The 21,695-nt window shown below is 39.5% G+C and overlaps 1 protein-coding gene and 1 long non-coding RNA gene across 5 annotated transcripts; one reads left to right on the forward strand and one right to left on the reverse strand.

Annotated features, from left to right (window-relative positions):
* Positions 1–4,828: 4,828 nt before the first annotated feature.
* Positions 4,829–21,289, reverse strand: LOC108345569 (putative FBD-associated F-box protein At5g22720). Of its 4 annotated transcripts, none has more exons than XR_008244745.1 (5): positions 21,126–21,289; positions 19,902–20,877; positions 19,555–19,757; positions 17,507–17,616; positions 4,829–5,245 (listed from the first exon to the last, which is right to left on the reverse strand). XR_008244745.1 is itself a non-coding variant. In XM_052866981.1 (4 exons), exons 2-3 carry the CDS (start codon positions 20,817–20,819, stop codon positions 19,584–19,586), a joined length of 1,092 nt encoding a protein of 363 aa, XP_052722941.1. In that variant the 5' UTR covers positions 20,820–20,872; positions 21,126–21,289; the 3' UTR covers positions 4,829–5,245; positions 19,555–19,583. The 4 variants fall into 4 exon arrangements, 2 of the variants coding, with proteins under 2 accessions (XP_052722941.1, XP_017439661.1); XR_008244744.1 differs by having other exon boundaries at positions 17,488–17,616; XM_052866981.1 differs by lacking the exon at positions 17,507–17,616 and having other exon boundaries at positions 19,902–20,872.
* On the forward strand, positions 8,193–9,963 carry LOC128193486 (uncharacterized). The gene is made up of 2 exons (XR_008244746.1): positions 8,193–9,396; positions 9,551–9,963. It is a non-coding gene; the product is annotated as an uncharacterized LOC128193486 (long non-coding RNA).
* Positions 21,290–21,695: the final 406 nt, after the last annotated feature.

The raw sequence follows: 21,695 nt of genomic DNA on the forward strand, positions 1-21,695 counted from the left end.
CTTCTTCATGACTTGAATGATATATTACCTCCTGCTTCCACTCCTGCTGAAGAATTGGAACAACGATCAAAGTTCTTCATGTTGTTGGCATTATACAGACTCTTTGATGATGTTTCTCATGTCCGTGATCAGATTTTGGGTTCTCCTGTCATACCCAACTTTACTTCTACTTGTTCTGCTATTTTGCGTATACCGAGCAAACCCGTCACTGAGACATCTCCTCGTACTGATGATTCCTCTGTTATGGCTGCTCAACGTGATGATCGAAGTCGGTCTCGCAAGCCAAGTAAAGGACGTCCAAAATGTGACCATTGTGGCAAGTTAGGCCACAAGATTGATAGATGTTATGTTCTCCATGGACGTCCTCCTCGACCTGTAGCAGTGGCAAATTCTGATCCACCTCCCCGATCACCGTCTGCAGACCATCCTACTTCATCTAATATCGTAGACAAACCTGCAATCTTTAACGAATTTCTCAGATGGTATGAGGATCATCAGCACTCTGGTTCCACTACATCTGCATCTGTTGCACGTACAGGTACACCTTTTGTTGGTCTAACTCACTCCCTTGGACCTTGGGTCCTTGACTCAGGCGCCACCGATCATATCACTGGTAACAAGTCCTTGTTTTCTTCCTTGTCATGTCCGGCTAATTTACCCTCGGTAACAATGGCTGATGGGTCTAGAGTCTCATCTCATGGTATTGGTACTGTTAATATTTTTCCATCCATATCCATTGATCATGTACTTTATGTCCCTGGGTCTCCCTTCAACTTATTGTCCATTAGTCGTTTAACTCGTACTCTTAATTGTGTTATTTCCTTTACTAAAGATTCTGTTTGGTTGCAGGACCGGAGTTCGAAACACATGATTGGCACAGGATGTGAGTCTCATGGCCTTTATCATCTCCGCCCTTCTCCACATGTTGGCGTAGTCATGGAGTCACCATCCCTTCTTCATGCTCAGTTCGGTCATCCTAGTCTTGCCAAACTACAACAACTTGTCCCGAGGTTGTCCACATTATCAAGTTTGTCGTGTGAGTCTTGTCAGTTAGGGAAGCATACTCGTAGTTGATTTTCTCGTAGTGTCTCACAACGAGCGTCGTCCCCCTTTTCATTGGTTCATTCTGACATTTGGGGACCTAGTCGTGTTAAGTCCATTTTAGGTTTTCAGTATTTTGTTACCTTTATTGATGACTATTCCAGATGTACTTGGTTGTTTTTAATGAAGAATCGTTCTGAGTTGTTTTCTATTTTTCAATCTTTTTTCAATGAAATAAAAACACATTTTGGGGTGTCTATTCGAAATTTACGTAGTGATAATGGCCGTGAATACCTTTCTCAACAGTTTAAACAGTTTATGGCTTCTCATGGCATTCTTCACAAAACCTCATGTGCTTATACCCCTCAACAAAATGGGGTGGCTGAGCGTAAGAATAGACACCTTATTGAAACAACTCGTACACTTCTTATTCATGGTCAAGTACCCTCACGTTTTTGGGGTGATGCAGTTCTCACAGCATGTTATCTTATCAACCGCATGCCATCTTCCGTCCTAGATAACAAAATCCCTCATTCTATCTTATTTCCTCAAGACCCTTTGCATCCATTACCTCTTCGAGTTTTTGGGTCTACATGTTTTGTTCATGATTTTAGTCCTGGTCTTGATAAGTTATCTCCTAGGTCTCACAAATGTGTCTTCTTAGGATTTTCACGGTCACAAAAGGGCTATAAGTGTTTTTCCCCTTCCCTCAATCGTCATTTTATCTCTGCTGATGTCACTTTTGATGAGTCTTCTTTTTACTTTTCACATCTATCTTCTAGTTCTGTACCTCTCCCTGTTACTGTTGATATTCCTCTTATCTGTGATCCTCCTGGTGATGCTCCACCCATTTTGTCTTCTCCTTCTTTAGACTCTCATTCACCACAGGATCATCCTTCACCTCCACCCCTTCAGGTTTATAGTCGCCGTAATTGTCTCCCTCATGACTCACTTCCGGTGTCGCCTCATGTGTCTCCTCCGGCTCCAGCAACTGAGTCTGACTTGCCTATTGCCCTCCGTAAAGGTATACGCTCTACCCGTAACCCTTCCCCCCATTATATTGTTCTTAATTACCACAGATTATCTCCATCTTTTTATACTTGTCTCTCATCCATTTCTTCTGTGTCAATTCCCAAATCATTGGGTGATGCCTTAACTCATCCTGGTTGGCGTCAAGCTATGATGGATGAATTAAGTGCTTTACAGGAAAGTGGAACTTGGGAGCTTGTCCAATTACCATCTGGAAAGTCTGTTGTTGGTTGTAGGTGGGTGTATGCTATCAAGGTTGGTCCTGATGGCACAATTGATCGTTTGAAAGCTCGACTGGTTGCCAAAGGCTACACACAGATTTTTGGTTTGGATTATGGTGATACTTTTTCTCCAGTGGCAAAAATGACCTCTGTTCGCCTTTTCATTGCCATGGCCGCTCTTCGACAATGGCCTCTTTACCAACTTGATGTCAAAAATGCTTTTCTCAATGGTGATTTGCAGGAAGAAATTTATATGGAGCAACCGCCTGGCTTTGTTGCTCAGGGGGAGTCATCTGGATTGGTATGTCGTCTTCGCAAATCCTTGTATGGCCTAAAACAGTCTCCTCGGGCCTGGTTTGGTAAATTCAGTTGTGTTGTTCAACAATTTGGTATGTCTCGCAGTGAAGCGGATCATTCAGTGTTCTATCGCCACTCGAGTGCTGGATGTATCTATTTAATAGTGTATGTCGATGATATTGTTCTCACAGGAAGCGCCTATCTTGGCATCTCTCAGATGAAACAACACCTTTGTCATCATTTTCAAACCAAAGATCTTGGCAAACTCCGGTACTTTTTGGGTATTGAAGTAGCACAATCCAATGATGGTATTGTCATATCTCAGAGGAAGTATGCGTTAGACATCTTGGAGGAAACAGGGTTAATGAACTGTAAATCTGTTGAGACACCTATGGACCCTAACATCAAACTCCTACCAAATAAGGGGGAACCTTTCTCAAATCCTGAACGGTACAGAAGACTAGTTGGTAAATTAAACTATCTTACTGTTACGCGTCCTGACATTTCCTTCGCAGTTAGTGTGGTGAGTCAATTTCTAAACTCCCCATGTGAAGACCATTGGGATGCAGTTGTTCGTATACTGAAGTATATTAAAAGATCACCTGGAAAAGGTTTGCTATATGGCCCTAACAACGATACAAAGATCGTTTGCTATTCAGATGCTGATTGGGCTGGTTCCCCTTCTGATAGGAGGTCTACTTCTGGATATTGTGTCTCTATTGGTAGCAACTTGATATCTTAGAAAAGTAAGAAGCAAAGTGTTGTGGCAAGGTCGAGTGCAGAAGCAGAATATAGAGTTATGGCATCAGCTACTTGCGAGCTTGTGTGGCTTAAACAATTGCTTAGTGAATTGAAATTTGGAGATGTCACTCACATGATACTTATATGTGATAATCAAGCTGCTCTCCATATTAGCTCTAATCCTGTCTTCCATGAGAGAACCAAACACATTGAAGTTGATTGTCATTTCATTCGAGAAAAAATCATATCCGGAGATATCAAGACTGAGTTTGTTAACTCAAGCAACCAGTTGGCAGACATATTCACTAAGTCCTTACGAGGACCTAGAATTGATTATCTTTGTAACAAGCTTGGAACATATGATTTATATGCTCCAGCTTGAGGGGGAGTGTTAGATGTTAAGATGTGTGTTTCTGTTATTTGGGCTTAGTCTATTCTGTATTAAGGGCATTGGCCCATATCTTACAATATAAATAAACTACCATATGTGTAGTCTAAACACATAAGGGATATTTTCTCCCAATCTTCTTTATTTCTCATAGTAATAAATAATACAATTTTTTAAATAAATTTAATAATTAGAAACAATATATAAAATATGTATAAAAATGATTGTAACAAGTGAAAATTTGAAATAATTTTGTAACTTATCACTGTACAACTAATCTTTAAATCAATTATAGATAACTTGTAAATGTTTATAAAATTTATAAAATTGCATTTCATTAATTGCGAATTTAAATTTTAGAAAACATAAATAACAAAGAAATAAATATATTAGAATAACATATACTTGTTATGTCATATGAATGGCCTAATTAGTTATATGATGCTGCTAATTGAGTTGTTACAATGTATTAAAATTTCATAACAATTACAACATATATATTATTTTTGCAAAATATTAAAAGAGAAAATACATTAATTTGAGTGAACTTAGTAGTTATAGAACGAGTTAAGAGAGAATAAAAAATTACATAACAAGAAAATAATTCTTCAAATAAAATAAAACTAATAACTGAAAAGTAAATAGAAGATGAATTTTTCAATTACTTAATAAACTAAAAGTTTACATGATAAACACTTATAATTCGTACTCATACATTTCTATATGAAAAAAAAAACAAATAAATATATTAAATAGGAACATAAATATCAAATGTGTATCTAAAAATGAATTCATGTAATAAACTAGACGTTTATTTTTACCGAAATGCAATATAGTTCGAACAAAACTATACAATAAATATATATTGTATAGTTTATGGTGTTCCAAGTGATGCATTTCGATGCTTTTATAAATGTGTGATGTTGTGAACATTGACATAAAAAGTGTGGCTAAGTGAGTCCAAACCATTATATATGCTTTCACTAGATTAATGCATCTGATTATGACAGAGGTAAACAGAGGTACTCAATTCACAACATGTTCATGCTAGGAAAATATTTCTCAACAGTATTACTTACTGTGAGTAAGCAAACAGACCCACATCCATGTCTCAGCAATTGATATAACATTATAAACAAAGTCCTCACCTACTTTTACAAAGTTCCTCAGGAATTGATAAGACATGGTAAACATACTCATCATTATAAAATTGACAAGAGTTCAAACAACACCAAAGTCTAGTAATTCAGTTACATCCAAACATTGGTAGAGGCATGATACACAGAACCTTGGCTCATCTATTTACATTCAAAAGGAAAAAGAGGAGCAGGAATTGCAATTGGACTATTAATGTGTATTAATATTATCATTAACATATCCTTTCATCCAAAGATCCAATAGCTAATAAACCTTAACAATAGCACTCTAATAGCTTGAGCTATAGAAGATATCATAGATGCCTGGATACAGCCACTTCAATTATGATGGTCAAAGTCTGTGTTGTCCTTACTAAGATATTTGGATATCACTGGAAAACAAAAGAACAAAAAAAATTAGTCTATGTGCTCAATAAGAGTACCTTCTGTCAATGGAAAAAAAAATGATTTCTACTATGTAAGTAAATATAAATACAAAATGTATGGCTTATGAAAAGAAGATTTTCGGGTAAAAATTGGTGAAAATTAAACCAAAATTCTTGCTCAAGCATTTTAGTCATGGCATGAATCACAATTCCATGTATCTTCCAAGATTTACATGGTTTTTTGGCATAACATTCTGACTAGGCACCACCAGATAGCAAATATTTGTACAGAATAGCAACCTAGATGGCTAGAAACAATAGCAGTAGCAGATGATTCTTTTCAAAAAATCACAGTGAATTTTTCTGCTCAGCATATCAGTTTAATATCATCCACCATATCATGTTGGAGTCTAAATTTATTATGTATGGAAAAGAAAATAGTATCAAGTCATGTTTTGTTAGGATATAGGGTATTTGGGATATAAGGGTATAATGGGAAATGGGATTAGGATAGAAGGTAGAGGAATTGTATAAATAGATTGTTTGGATAGTTAGAAGGCAATTTTTGAGTACATTGTTTGTTAACAGGCCATCGACCTGTGAAGAGGGTTATGCCTCTGGATCTTGTATACACACACTATTCTTTCTGTTAATAATACACAATTCACCATATATTTTTCTCTGTTTTCTGGGTGTGAGAGACTGTGAGGGAGTTCTTGATTAGGTTCCCAGTTTACGAACCTATCAAAATGTTAGGATATAGGGTATTTGGGATATAAGGGTATAATGGGAAATGGGATTAGGATAGACGGTAGAGGAATTGTATAAATAGATTGTTTGGATAGTTAGAAGATAGCTTTTGAGTACATTGTTTGTTAACAAGCCATTGACCTGTGAAGAGAATTATGCCTCTGGATCTTGTATACACACACTATTCTTTTTGTTAATAATACACAATTCACCATATATTTCTCTATGTTTTCTGGGTGTGAGAGACTGTGAGGGAGTTCTTGATTAGGTTCCCAGTTTAGGAACCTATCAATTGGTCCGACCTGCCGAATTCGAACCAGCGCCAGAATCGGGTGAGGGTAAAAGAAATTGCGGTTGATAGAATGACGGTGCAGACAGGGGAGCTACGATCAGATTATGCAGCAATATGCCAAGATTATGCTGCAATACGCCAAGGTTTGCAAGAAATCGTAAGGATGTTGGGTGGTTGAGGCCACAACCAGGACGACCAACATTGGGACCGGCGAAAGGAAGAGGAAGGGGAGAGACGGGATGAACGCCATGAAGTGCAACCCAGTGGGAAGAGGAGAGTAGATTTACTTGTTTTCGAAGGGTTTGATGCGATGGGGTGGATTGCTAGGGCGGAGACAATTTTTGAGACCCAGGGGGTGAAGGAGGAAGAAAAGGTGCGACGGGCAGCCATTAGCATGGAGGGAAGCGCGGGTTACTGGTTCAGAGCCTGGAAGGAGAAAGCCAAGAATCGTTCTTGGAATGGTTTGAAGGAAGCCCTGGTGATACGGTTTGGAACCATCGTTGAGCGTTTGGCAGCATCCAAACAGAAAGGGACGGTGGACGAGTCTGTACAAGACCTCAAGATTTTGGCGGGTCGCGGGTCAGAAGACGAGTCATTTGGGGGACGAATGTGAGGAGCCAGCCACAGTTTCATAGGCAAGGTACTAATAGAGTATCGGGGTTTACCCATGGAGGATACCCAACCGTACCAGGTGAGCTTGGGGGATGAGCAGAGGAAGAAAACCAACACGGACCGAACGGTTGAAGTTAGCAGGAAGGAACCGAATGTTAGATCGAGTGTTGCCGAGCGATCCGAGGTCGAGCGCAATATTCCAGGTGAGGTTGTCGAACGGTCCGAGACAGAATTAGACCTGAAGCAGACAAAGTTGTCCACTCTCTCGACTGGAGGCCCTATTCAGCCAAAAGCAATGAAGCTGCAATGTTCGATAGGGGACCGAACGGTATTGACCATTAAAGAACGAAACTGAACGGTGGTCCACATTATAGGAAGAAATCGAACGGTATCGGCCATTATAGAACGAAACCGAACAGTGATGACCAATATAGGACGAAACCGAACGGTGTTGACCATTATTGGACAAAATCGAACGGTATTGACTAGGGTGTTCAATCAAAGAGGGAAGAAGGTATTCAAAAAGGGGGATCCAACACTAGCTAGAAGGTGGGGGGAGCCAGAAGCTTTGTTAAAAATAAAGGAAGTAGAATCGTGGACCTTGGTGTGGAATTTGGGGGTGATAAGAAGGAAAGAGGAAGAATGGAAGTCATTGGAGGAGAAATCGCCACCACCCAAGCCTCCAGACCTGAATTGGAGGGCAGCATCCAGTGGGTTCCCTTCATATCCCTTCATATGGTACCAGGTTGATGAAGAGGAGCCATGAGATCGAGCTTTTCGGTTCCAACCTTGAGGACAAGGTTGTTCTGAGGGGGGTGTAATGTTAGGATATAGGGTATTTGGGATATAAGGGTATAATGGGAAATGGGATTAGGATAGAAGGTAGAGGAATTGTACAAATAGATTGTTTGGATAGTTAGAAGGCAGTTTTTGAGTACATTGTTTGTTAACAGGCCATTGACCTGTGAAGAGGGTTATGCCTCTGGATCTTGTATACACACTATTCTTTCTGTTAATAATACACAATTCACCATATATTTCTCTCTGTTTTCTAGGTGTGAGAGACTGTGAGGGAGTTCTTGATTAGGTTCCCAGTTTAGGAACCTATCAGGTTTAGACTCTGAAATAATCATGCTTCTTTTGGCGCCAGTGATGGGATGTCCAAATTAACTTTTCAATAAAAAACGTATACAAATAATAAATATTATAATCACAGACTAAATGCAAAAAACAATAAAATGAAGTTCGGAATTTAAAATAAACCAAGCATGAGAAACAAGACAATTCACTTTCATAGTTTGAAACATCAAACTTCAGTTATTTAGCATCATAATCCTCTGTTCAAACCGGTATATTCAACATCCCCAAATATGCAAAATAAAACTATTTCGCACAAAAGTTCTCTGTAAATTTTGTAAGGGAAATGGTGAAAACAAAAATTTTGTTATTAACACCGTTCCCTTTCCAAAATCCTGATCTATAACACAAGAAATAAGGAGGTACTTTGGAAATTATTAGTGAAAATAAATCAGCCAAACATCACAATAGACAACACATAACAAAACTCCACCTAAAAGCTGAAATCCAAATTCACCCACTTGCTACTAGTCATAGGTGAATCTTACTGTATAACCAAAAAGCACAAAAAAAAAGAGGAAACAACCATGCCTATCCAACTGAAACTACAGGGGTTTTATTATGTCATTAAATCTAGATTACAAAAGTTTCCTTGATTTCTTTTCTATTTTGAAGAACTCCATCTAGATCTTACTGAAATGCTTTCCAAATAATCGTATCTAGATCTTCCTTGAAAAACCTTTTTTCCTCGTGCATTCTCAATTTATTATCCCCCCATAAATTCTTAATGGATAAAGCAACATAAGAAAATATTTTCCCCTAGCCTTAGCATAAGGCAAATAGGGAAGATATTTGAGGTAAGAGTGAGAAATAGCATGTACCAATATCAGAAAAGTTAAAAAGGAAATTAGGTCTAAAATAGTGTATCATATTTTCATTGTATGAAGGCATAGCTGCAGAGACAATAAATAGATACAGCCAAACACTAACCGACAAAAAAAATAGACACCTATGCTAATAGAAAAGAGAAAACAGTAATCGGTGCACTGCACCACTAATGCAGCAGGGGAAAGCACAGCTGTCCCATAAATCAAAACAGAATTAATTCAGCTCCCCTCTAGGTGACGTGTGTCTGTGTTATTTAATAGCCCCCCACAAGCTGGAGACCCAGCTTGGGAACTAGAGAATGAAAATGTTTGGGGCTCAAAGCTTTGGTGTGGATGTCAGCAAGTTGTTAAGAAGAAGAAATAGGCAATAATCTCATTAGCCCATGTCGAGTCTTTTCTCTACAATGTGACATTCCAACTCTATATGCTTTGTCCCTTCATGGAAAACTGGGTTGGCAGCTATATGCAAAGCAGATTGATTGTCACAATAAAGCAAAGTTGGAGTCTTGAAAGGGACTTGAAGATCTTGCAAGAGAAAGGTAAGCCATTGAATTTCACAAGTTGCAGCTGCCATGGCCCTATATTCTGCGTCGCAAGAACTTTGGGAGACTGTGGTTTGCTTCTTTGACTTCCATGAGATGAGTGAGAAGCCTAGATACACACCATATCCTGTAATAGATTTCCTTGTATCAGGACAAGCAGCCCAGTCACTTTCATGAAAGCTTTCAGTTGAAGGGCAGAATCAGATGGGAAAAATAATCCTAGGCCTGGTGCCTTTTTGATGTAACAAAGAATCCTGAGAGCAGCAATGTAGTGTGCTGTTGTTGTCTTGGAAAGGAATTGTGCAAGATGATGCACAGCATAAGTTATATCTGGCCGTGTGTCTGTGTTAGGTTCCTTTATACAAGGAGCCGAACAGTAGCAAAAAATACACACACTCAACAGTATAAAGAAATATGCATGTATCTATATTTCTATTTCCTCTGTAATGTATAGAAAAGATGAATACAGGTATCTATCTCTCCCCCAAGGAAGCCTCCCTTCCTCCACTGGCCACTAGGTCCAGTCTCAATTCCAAAATAATATTCGATACCCTCTCTCCTTAATCTGTTTGTTATTTATATTCCCTCTCTCTTCTAACCAACTAACCACCGTCTCCCACTACTTATTTCATCCCTTTTTTACCCCTTCTCACGTAAACCTTTAATTGCCTAACATTACCCTCCCCTTCATTATCAACCTTGTCCTCAAGGTTGAAGTTAGGAAACTGCTGTTTGATATAGTGCTCCTCCTCCCAAGTAGCACCTTCAATATCATTCTCCTGCCACTGTATGAGAACTTGGGGTATCTCCTTTCCCTGATTTTGCTGGTTCCTTCGCTGTAACACCTTCACTGGGGTATATCGTGGGTTGTCATCCTGCAATTCAGTTGGGAGGGTGCCTTCAACTGAATGTGTTCCAATAGCTAACTTCAACTGGGACACATGGAAAATAGGATGTACTTTTGCTGTTTCTGGTAGTTGTAGCTGAAAGGCGACTGGGCCTATTTGCTGCTCCACGCGGAAAGGACCATAATATCGTGCAGACAGCTTCGGATGAAGTCTTGTTGGCATAGATGTTTGCCTATGAGGTCTGATTTTTAAAAATACCCAATCCCCTACCTTGATTTTGGCCTCCACCCTCTTCTTATTGGCAAAGTGTGTCATCTGGGCTTGGGCCCTGGCCAGATGATATTTCAGTTGCTGTAAAGCCTCATCACGTGTCTGCAAGTCGTGGGCTACTGCTTCTACCATTGTTTCCCCAGGGATGAATCGTGTGATTGTGGGAGGAAGTCTGCCATAAACAGTTTCAAAGGGTGTGCACTTAGATGCCCCTTGATAACTGGTATTATACCAATATTCTGCCCAAGGTAACACCAAACTCCAACTTTTAGGTTGTTCTGAGCTAAAACAGCGTAAGTATGTTTCGAGTACCCTGTTTAATACTTCCGTTTGTCCATCTGTCTCTGGATGGTAGGCAGTACTCATCTTAAGCTGTGTGCCTTGCAATTTAAATATCTCTTGCCAAAAGATGCTCAAAAATGTTGAGTCCCTGTCACTAACAATGGTCATAGGTATACCATGTAATCTAATCACCTCTTTCACAAATACTGCAGCTATAGACCTTGCTGTATATGGATGCTTAATGGGAATAAAATGCCCATATTTGCTGAGTCTGTCCACCACCACAAGTATAGTGTCAAATCCTTGCAATTTAGGTAATTTTACCACAAAATCCATACTGATGTCCTCCCATACTGCTTTAGGAATGGGTAAAGGTTGTAAGAGACCTTTGGGTGAGGATGCCAAGTACTTATGCTGTTGGCATACTAGGCAGCCAGCCACATAGTCGGTGATTGTCTTCTTCATTCCTGTCCAATACAGGGATTGTGCCACCCTTCTATATGTTCTATAGACTCCTGAATGCCCTCCTGTGACCGTGTTATGGAATTCTGTTAATAATTTTGGTATCCAGGAAGATTGTGCTGACAAAACCAACCGCCCCTTGTAATGTAATCTCCCATGTTCCAGGGTATACGCCGGATGTGAATTCGGATCTGCACTTATATCTTCCATCACTTTCTTTAGAGTTGCATCCTTCTCAACCTCTTCCATAATTTCCTGGAAATTGGACCAATAGGGCCTAGATATCATGTGCAGTACTTTTTCTCCCTCCTCCAATTCCTCCCCTTTTCTTGAGAGCCCATCCGCCACCTTATTGGATGCCCCAGTCCTATAAACAATATCAAATTCATACCCCAGTAATTTAGCCAGCCAATTCTGCTGATTTTGAGTAGTAATACGTTGCTCCAACAAATATCTCAAGCTCCTCTGGTCAGTATAAACAACGAACCTTTGGCCCAAAAGGTAGGGTCGCCAGTGTTGGATGGCTAACACCAAAGCCATCAATTCTTTCTCATAAACAGATTTGGTGAGTGACACTTCGGAAAGAGCTTTGCTAAAATAAGCTATTGGTTTTCTGTTTTGAGACAAAACTGCTCCTAAACCTGTGCCCGACGCATCGCACTCCACCTGAAAGGTTTGAGAGAAATCCGGTAAAGCTAACACTGGAGCCGTGGTGACTGCTGTTTTGAGTCTCTGCATTGCCTCTGCCCCTGCAAGAGACCAGTCAAACTTTCCCTTCTTAAGCAGGTTGGTGAGAGGTTGAGCGATCTTCCCATAACCTCTGATGAATCTCCTATAGTATCCAGTCAGACCTAAGAACCCTCTCAACTCTCTGATACTCTTTGGTTCGGGCCATGCTGTCACCGCAGAAACCTTCTCCTCATCCATCTCAACTCCCGCCTTTGAAATTTTATGCCCCAAATAACGAATTTGTTCTCTCCCAAATTCGCATTTGTTTCTATTAGCAAATAACTTCTGCTGTGCTAACACCTCCAGAACTTGCTGTAAATGTTGCATATGTTCATCCCAAGATTTACTGTATATTAGTATATCATCAAAAAAAACTAACACACACCTCCTCAAAAATGGCCTGAGGACAGAATTCATCATATCTTGGAACGTGGCAGGGGCGTTTGTCAACCCAAAAGGCATAACGAGAAACTCGTAGTGCCCTTGATGCGTTCTAAAGGCTGTCTTAGGAATATCTTCATTTTTCATCCTGATCTGATGATATCCAGCCCTTAAATCAACTTTAGAAAAATACCTTGCCCCTTGAAGCTCATCCAGCAGTTCTTCTATAACTGGTATTGGGTATTTATCCGCCACTGTGACTCTATTCAGTGCCCTGTAATCTACACAAAATCTCCAGCTCCCATCTTTTTTTTTCACTAATATTACTGGGCTTGAATATGGACTATTGTTGGGACGAATCACACCGAGCTTCAACATTTCCTCAACTTGTCTCTCTATCTCTGTTTTCATGAGGTGTGGGTAGCGGTATGGCCTGACACTTATGGGCTCTGTTCCTTCCTTCAAGGGTATTCGATGATCAACTTTCCTCTCAGGTGGCAGCCCCTGAGGTTCTCGAAATACTCCTTCAAAGTCTGACAAAATCTGCTTCAGCCCTGCCTCTTGAGTCGGTGTCCATCTCCCGGTTTTTCCATCTCCCTCCACCGCTTCTGCTTGACTTAAACTCCACACGAGAGTCATGGCTTCTATCTCCTTTTCTTTTAAGAGGACTTCGGGAGTCACCATTCGACGTGTTAAAGTGGGATCTCCTTTTATCTCCACTACTTTCCCTTCAACCTCCACCTTCATAATTAGGTGTCCCCAATCCACTTTAATTTCTCCTAGGGAAGCTAACCAAGTGATTCCTAATATCACATCCACACCGCCTAACTCAAATAGATATAGTTTATCTCTAACTTCCAGCCCATCCAATTTCACGGTAACCCCTGTGCAATATCCACTAGTTATTTTCTTTTGTCCATCACCTAAGCACACTTTATAGGGATGGGTGTCAATGCTTTCCAGACCCAATTCTTTCACCAATCTGGTGGATATAAAGCTATGACTAGCTTCGCTGTCTACTAACACCAGAATTCTCCTCCCCTTCATCCATCCTTGCATCTTCATGGTATTCGATTGGGTGAGTCCTCCGGCTGACAACCCTGACAGTTCCATCGCCGTGTGTTCCATCACCGGTTCCTCCATTTCGACCATTTCGATCTTCTCTTCTTCCCCTTCTTCCGCCAAAATCATCACTCTCATACTTCTTTCAGCACACCGATGGCCCGGGCTGTATGGGCCACCGCACTGGAAACAACGCCCTTCTTCACGCCTTTTTATATATTCGGGATAAGGCAACATTCTTACTCCTCTTCCTTGAGTATTCCCTCCTCCGCTACTACCATCTCGGGCGGTTACATTGCTAGAAACGCCTTCCTTCTTCGTTCCCGATCCACCGCCGACCCCACCGACGTTTACCGATCCCTCCGACGCGCCGCGATAGGTCTTCGTCCTCGCGACAGTACCTGAGCTCGAGGAATACTTTCCCCAGGTCACCCCTCCTTTTCCTCCCGTTCCGCTGTTACCTCGCGATACAGAACCCGCTTGCTCGACGTCGCGTGCTCGCTCCATTGCCGTCAACAGATCGCGTGGGTCATGCGGCCTCACCAGATTTCTTAATCCTTCTTGTAGCCCAGCGAAAAAGTATCCCAACAGTTGTTCCTCATTCACTCCGGCTGCTTGCGCCACCAGTACTTCAAACTCCTGTATATATTCGTCGACATTTCCCCTTTGTCGGACGGCAGCCAATTTTTCATAAACAGAGCCCCTGTTTAAGCCTCCAAACCTCCGTGTTAGAGCGGCAGTGAACATGCTCCAAGTTGGATGTCTAGTCTTCTTCCGCCAAAAACGGAACCAATAACTAGCTCCTCCCTCCATACAGATATATACTGGCTTCATTTTCTCCCTCTCTGTCACGTTCTGGATATCAGAATTTTTCGGCCTTCGCTATCCAGCCCATGGGGTCCGTTCCTTCGAACGTTGGAAGTTCCACACGTTTCATCCAACTTCGTTGCACATCTCCTCCCTCCTCTTCCGACTCCTCCTCCGAACTCTCTGGTGATCGTCGTTCACGGTCAGCATTGACGGAGTCGCAGCTCCCTGCGGAGCTCCGATCATGGTTCCTGGAACGTCTTCCTGAGGTTCGTTGAAAAGCGAGAGTCATCGCCCTCACCTCTGCCTTCAGTTCCTCCATTGTCGCCTCCATCGCCCCCATTCGTCCCTCCATGCTTCTTCGCTACCTCTCCTTCTTCTCCTCTCCAAAACTGATCCGGCAGGTCGGACCAAATCTGTTAGGTTCCTTTATACAAGGAGCCGAACAGTAGCAAAAAATACACACACTCAACAGTATAAAGAAATATGCATGTATCTATATTTCTATTTCCTCTGTAATGTATAGAAAAGATGAATACAGGTATCTATCTCTCCCCCAAGGAAGCCTCCCTTCCTCCACTGGCCACTAGGTCCAGTCTCAATTCCAAAATAATATTCGATACCCTCTCTCCTTAATCTGTTTGTTATTTATATTCCCTCTCTCTTCTAACCAACTAACCACCGTCTCCCACTACTTATTTCATCCCTTTTTTACCCCTTCTCACGTAAACCTTTAATTGCCTAACAGTCTGTAAGGTACATGAGTCTTCCTATAAGACGTTTATAGGCTAGAGAATCATCAAGTAATTCTCCTGAGTCTGCTGAAACTCTTTTTGCATCATCAATCGGTGTAGATGCTATTTTGCATCCCAAAAGGCCAGGTTCATTAAGATTCCTTTCCTTGTCCATGCCACTTTAAAACCAAGATAAAACCGCAATTCTCCCAAATATGCATCCCTTTCCTTGTCCACCATGCCACTTCAAAACCATGAAAACACCGCAATTCTCCCAAATCTTTAATGCGGACGGAAACATCAAGAGCTTGTTTAATCAATGCTATTTCTTGGTCATTATTCCCTGTCAAAGTTATATCATCTACACACACCAAAATTGCTATGAAAGAATCATTAGATGACTTAATAAACAAAGAATAATCATGCATTGACTGTGTATAGCCAGCAGAAAGAAGGAAAGAGGATAATTTAGCAAACCATTCCCAGCTAGCTTGTTTTAAGCCATAAAATGCCTTTTGTAGCTTGCACACTTGTCCTGGTAAAACCGCATTCCGTCCAGGAAGGGCCACCATTAAACTTCTTCCATTAACTCACCATGCAAGAAGGCATCATTATTGTCAAGCTGCCTTAGTTTTCATTTCAGCACTGAAGCAAGAGATAAAATCAATCTCACAGTGGTTATTTTAGCCACAGGTGTAGAATATTTCAGTCCTTCAGTTTGAGTGTAGCCCTTCGCTACTAAACTAGTCTTATGTCTCTCTACGGTCCCATCAGCTCTGCATTTGACCTTATAAACCCATTTACAGCCAATAGGAACCTTCCCTTTAGGAAAATCAGTGACAATCCATGTTTGATTATCATCAACCACATAATTCAGCCTGAATAGCATCTGTCCAGCAGTCATAGGTGATAGCTTCGGTATAGTTTCTTGGTTCAGCATGTGAAGACAAAGACATAACATAAGATTTATAGCAAGGAGATAAACGTTCATATGACAAGACAGAAGAAAGAGGATAAAGAACCTTGGAAGACGGATTGGAGATCGTGCTAATATTACAGTGATAGTCCATAAAATAGCCAGGAGACCTTCTCATTCTGGTGCTGGAGCAAGCAGGTGTAGTGATAGCATTCATCTCAGTTGAATAATCTATTTCTGATGTACAAGGAGAATCAAACCCCTTTCTCTTGAGTTTGGTGCTACGGAGGTAGGATGGGTTGTGACAAAGGATGGTTGTGGTGCTGAATCAATTTCACAAATAGGACGCTGGCTAATATCAATGGGAGTCTGAATTGGAGGGTCAAACAGAGGAGAATAATTGTTATGGTTTTCATCATTGGGGGAGGGACCTTTGTTAGTTTCACTGCCTTTGGCTTCTAATTTGCAGTATGGGAACACACTTTCGTAGAAAATAACATTTCTAGAAACAAATAACTCTCTAGTTTGTATGTTCAGTAAAATATAGGTTTAATCATATAGATAGTCCATATTTCTAGTGACTTTTCTCAAATAAGTCTCTCACTTATTTTTTGTTTCAATTGGATCTCTATTTTAGAAAAATTGAAGCAATTAAGTCATTGTCGTTAGTTCCGTACTAACACCAAACTAACGGCAAAGACCTAATTGTTTTAATTTTTCTAAAATAAAAACTCAATTAAAACAAAAAATAAGTAAGAGATCTATTTGAGAAAAGTCAACAGATAGGGACCATTTGTATAATTAAACCTAAAATATACCCTTTTGTGCCAGACTTGTACCCAAAAAAACACATTTGCAAGCTCTAGGATCAAACTTGGTTCTATTAACAGGAGAAGTGCTAGCAAAACAAAGAGAACAAAAAACCTTTAATGGAGCAAATTCCAGTTCAGTCTTATGCAAAATCTTATGTGGGGAACAAAATTTTAAAACTGGTGTAGGCAACATATTGATGATGAAGGCAGCATGTGATACAGCATAAGACCAATATACTTTCAGTAAATTGGACTGTATCATTAGAGCTCTTACTACATTCAATAAATGCCATGTTTTCTTTCTACAATGCTATTTTGTTCAGGTGTGTTAACATAAGAAGTTTGGTGTATTATTCCTTTGTTAGCATAAAAATCAGTTATGGAAAATTTTGCTCCATTGTCACTTTTTATGGTTTTTATCATGTTGTCAAATTGGGTTTGTATAAAAGTACCAAAATCCTGCAAAATTTTAGCAGTTTCAGATTTTTGTTTTAAAGGAAAAACCCAAGTGTAGCGTGAATGACCATCAACAATAGTGAGAAAATATTTATGTCCATGAACAAATGGAATGGAATATGGTCCCCACAAATCAGTATGTATTAGATCAAAACATTTAACAGAAACAGAATTACTAATAGGAAAGGGTAACTTTTTCTACTTAGACAAATGGAAAACATCACAAACATAAGACTCATTATTCTTGAATAAAGGAAACTTGCTATTTATCACATCAAGACATTTGTTGAAAACATGACCAAGACGAAAATGCCAAAGAGCATCAATACCAATAGAGGCTAAACTAACAGTTGTGATACAGTAAGGGGTCTGAGTATGTGGGAAAGTATGGTAAGAAGGCACTCTCAGTGTGTAAAGATCATCCAGAATATACCAATCATCTTCAAGGAGTTCTTGTCCTGAATTTTACAGTGAATGGAACCAAAAGTGAGAACACATGAGAGGTCTTTAATCAATTTTGTAACAGATAAGAGGTTAAAATTAAAGCAAGGTATGTAAAGCACATTATGTAAAACATGAGTTTTGGTTAAAAAGACACTTCCAGAGTAATATGCAATAACCTTATTTCCATTTGGTAACGTAACATGTATGGGTTTGATTTGGTGATATGATGCAAAATGAGAAAGACAAAAACAAATATGGTCTGTTGCTCCGCTATCTAATATCCATGTGCTGAAAGGAAAGATTTTACCAGTACACGCAGGTGAACTGGAAGAACTGGAAGTTATTGGCCGTTATTAGACACCTGCGACTGCTGTAAAAGAGTTATTAGGCCTTGATACTGTACTTTGATGAAACCAAATTGTTGCCCCTGATTTTCCTTTAAGGGTTCAGATTCATCACTGTGGAAGGCTACATTGGCAAAAGAATGGTTGGTGTTCTGTTTTGTGAACTTAAAATGTGGGCAAAAGACATGTTTCTTGTAGCAGGAGTCCACAGAGTGGCCCATCTTACCACAATGATTGCACATCTTATTGTCATTACCACGACTGAGGTTTGCATTTCCTCTCCGCCATGACCACCAGAAAAACTATTTCCTCTTCCTCCGCTGTTTCCTCTACCACCAATAGCCATAACCTTGGAGTGTTCTATAATTTCACCAAACATTTGCCTTTCTTGCTGAACAACCAGAGAAAAGACACGATTCAGGGGAGGTAAGGGGTTCATTAACATGATTTGGGACTTCACAATGGAATAACCGTCATTCAACCCTTGAAGAAACTTAATCACTTGGTCCTGAGTTCTGTATTTCCCAGTGTTGACAGAGGCCTTGCAAGAGCTTTTAATGGCACAACTACAAATAGGGATTGGACCAAAAACCTCAAGTTTATCCCAGAGAGTTTTCAGTTCGATAAAATAATTGGTGACACTTAGGTCCCCTTGCTTGAGAGATATGATAGTGTCTTGAAGATCTGCAATGCAAAACAAATCTCCCCGAGAAAACCTCTCTTCAAGATCAGACCAAATACTTGAAGCAGTGTCTCTCCATATGACACTCTGGGCAGTGCAAGGAGAAAGACATCGCAGAAGCCATGACACAACCATCATGTTTGCTCTCTCCCTGGGTATATATGACTAGCACGGACTGGAGGTGAGATGGTTCCATCAACAAAACCAAGCTTATTTTTAGAAACCAAGCTCATCTGCATTAATCGTTCGTGACCATTGGTGGTAATTGCGGCCTTCGAGAATGAAAGAAACAAGAACCAAAGATGGGTTTTCAAATGGGTTAAGATAATATGGTGATGAAGGGTCTTGAGATGGATCAATATCCATGATTGAATGTAGCAAACCAGAGCTCTGATAATCAGAGCTCTGATACCATATCAGAAAAGTTAAAAAGGAAATTAGTTCTAAAATAGTGTATCATATTTTCATTGTATTAAAAGCATAGCTGCAGGAGACAATAAATAGATACAGCCAAACACTAACCGAAAAAAGAAAATAGACACTTATGCTAACAGAAAAGAGAAAACAGAAATCGGTGCACTGCACCACTAATACAGCAGGGGAAAGCACAGCTGTCCCATAAAGCAAAACAGAATTAATTCAGCTCCCCTCTAGGTGACGTGTGTCTGTGTTATTTAATATTTGAGGTAAGAGTGAGAAATAGCATGTATCAAACACATAGCTCCCCGCAGTAATACTTAAAAATTGTCATCTGTAAAGCCAAATATAGGGAAAGAAAGCAAGGCTACAATGGGGCAAAAAGGACCTCATAATATAGAAATCTTTAGTTGTTGTGGCTCTAAGAATTGAGAAGAGACAACGTGAGTATCAGGATTAGAAGGAAACATAAACGAAGCATGAACTCAACAATATGTAAAACACGCTACCTGAAGATTTAAGTGTGCATGGATATCACTCAGCAATTTATAATATCCACTTTGGCAAAAGGGGATTTTTGAAGTAAGTATTCTACTATCCTGCCAACTCCATCATCGGATATGTTTGTCGAAGATTTCACTTTCAATTTCAATGACTTCAATTGAACAAAACAAGGAATTTGAGTTATCATTGAACCAGAAGTTGAGAGACCCTGCACAACGAGAGTTGATTGAAGACACACTTTGAAAGATAATTTGAAAAGCAAGATTGACTAATGGATAGAAATTTGGCACATGGAACATATTATGGGCAGTATCAAAAGTAAAATACAAAGGAAAAACAAAATAAAACTTACATGTAGAATCTTAAGGGTACTTGAAGAGAGTATCATTATCTTTACATAATCAGCAAGCACTTGCAGCAGACTTATAAGGGCTGAATAAGTCCGTTCAAAATGAGTATGAAAATAGGCTTCACAGTCAATGCTTACTTGTTCAAGAAAACAAAGTTTGCATGCAGAGAGTTGGTAAAGAGGATCACGCATCACAGTAAGATATCTAAGGTTTGGAGTAGAAAGCACAAATTTGTAAGGCGCTTCTTGAATGGTACTACCAATGGTCAAACTAGAAAGGTTGGAATTACATATACAGAGGAATTTCACACCTTGGTGCAAGTTAAAACGATCAAGAACCAAAGTATCTAACATGTGACAAGTTGAAAAGGGCTCAGCATAATCACTTTCACTTGCAGTAAAAGTGACGTGCTCAAGATGCAAGCTTTTCAATGCTGGCAAATGCAAGGAACTCGGAAGTTGGGTCATCCAAGGTACAGCCCAAATCGAAAGCTTGAGATATGTCAATGTTTTACAAGAAAAGACACAAGGGTGCAACCTAAAACCAAGTATAACACTTAAATTAACTTCAATTGTCAACTGCTGGACATCGTGTGACACAGCATACCCCATAATCCTATCCAGAAGTTCATGATCAATGCAGCCTTTACGCCTCAAATCTAGACTATGCAGTGAAATAGAGTTGTCTCGATTCGAAATAACCCAAGAAACAAATTTGCTGAAATGTGTAAGATTGGTAAAATCTGAGGAATTCAAAGCCAAATCAGTTAGGTGTTTCCAATGTTCCTTCCATCTTGAAGACAGGACACAAGTCTGAACAGCCTGTTTCATGCTCATAAATTTCATTATATGAAGTAAGACAAAGTTAGGCATGTCACTGAGCCTGTCCATGTCCTCTTTTTTATCTCCATCACTCTGCATTTTTCCGTCTTCAACTTCAATTTCCACTGTTGTCCCTTTTCCTTCAACCACACCTGATCTAAGAAATTCAAACATATCATAAATTCACTTCTCACAATTACACCAAAAAATTGTCAACAAAAAAAAAATAACTGTCAAATGCCAATACTAGGATTGGATCTAATGAAAGAAAACCTTTTTGAAGTCAAGTACAAAATTTTTTCCACTTTCAATTTCCAATAAGATATGAAGGTTTGGGTTTGACCCTTTAAGAATGATTGAATAAATACTATCCCAAATTATTGAGGAAGCAGGGAATATAAATACCTTAGGCAGTGATTGGGGATTCGATCATTCAAACTGCAACTTTCCCTGGCACTTCAAGTTTCGCCTTAAATCCTAAAAGCGTTTTTCTTTGGGTTCTGAATCGATAGAAGAATGTGTGGCGCGATATCTTTGCCATGAGAGGGTGCGCGTGTACGATGTAGATATTTTTGTTTAGACAGGATTTTTTGTTCTTTGTATTTTATTAAGAGAGGGAAAAACACATGAGACAAAAACATTAATAAAAAAAAGGTTTGAATAAATAAATAAGTACAAAATTAAAAGTAAAATATTTATTATTATCGTAAAAAGAAAAAAAAAGGGTAGTAAAAGAGAAGAAAAAAAGGAAAAAAGAAATGAGATAAATGAAAAGTATAAGTTATTTTTAGAGAACAAAAAAAAAAGTATGAAAGAGAATGAATGTAAAAATTATATTAAAAAATTATTATTAGTACTTGTATTATTCTGTTAACAAATTATATGGGACTAAATCTAATATAGAATAAAAGCTTTTTTTTGGAATAACTAGAAATGTACTTTCTTTTTCATTTGATTTGAATGAACATAACAATA

The sequence above is a fragment of the Vigna angularis genome, chromosome 8 (genome assembly GCF_016808095.1).
Source record: "Vigna angularis cultivar LongXiaoDou No.4 chromosome 8, ASM1680809v1, whole genome shotgun sequence".
Lineage (NCBI taxonomy): Eukaryota > Viridiplantae > Streptophyta > Magnoliopsida > Fabales > Fabaceae > Vigna > Vigna angularis.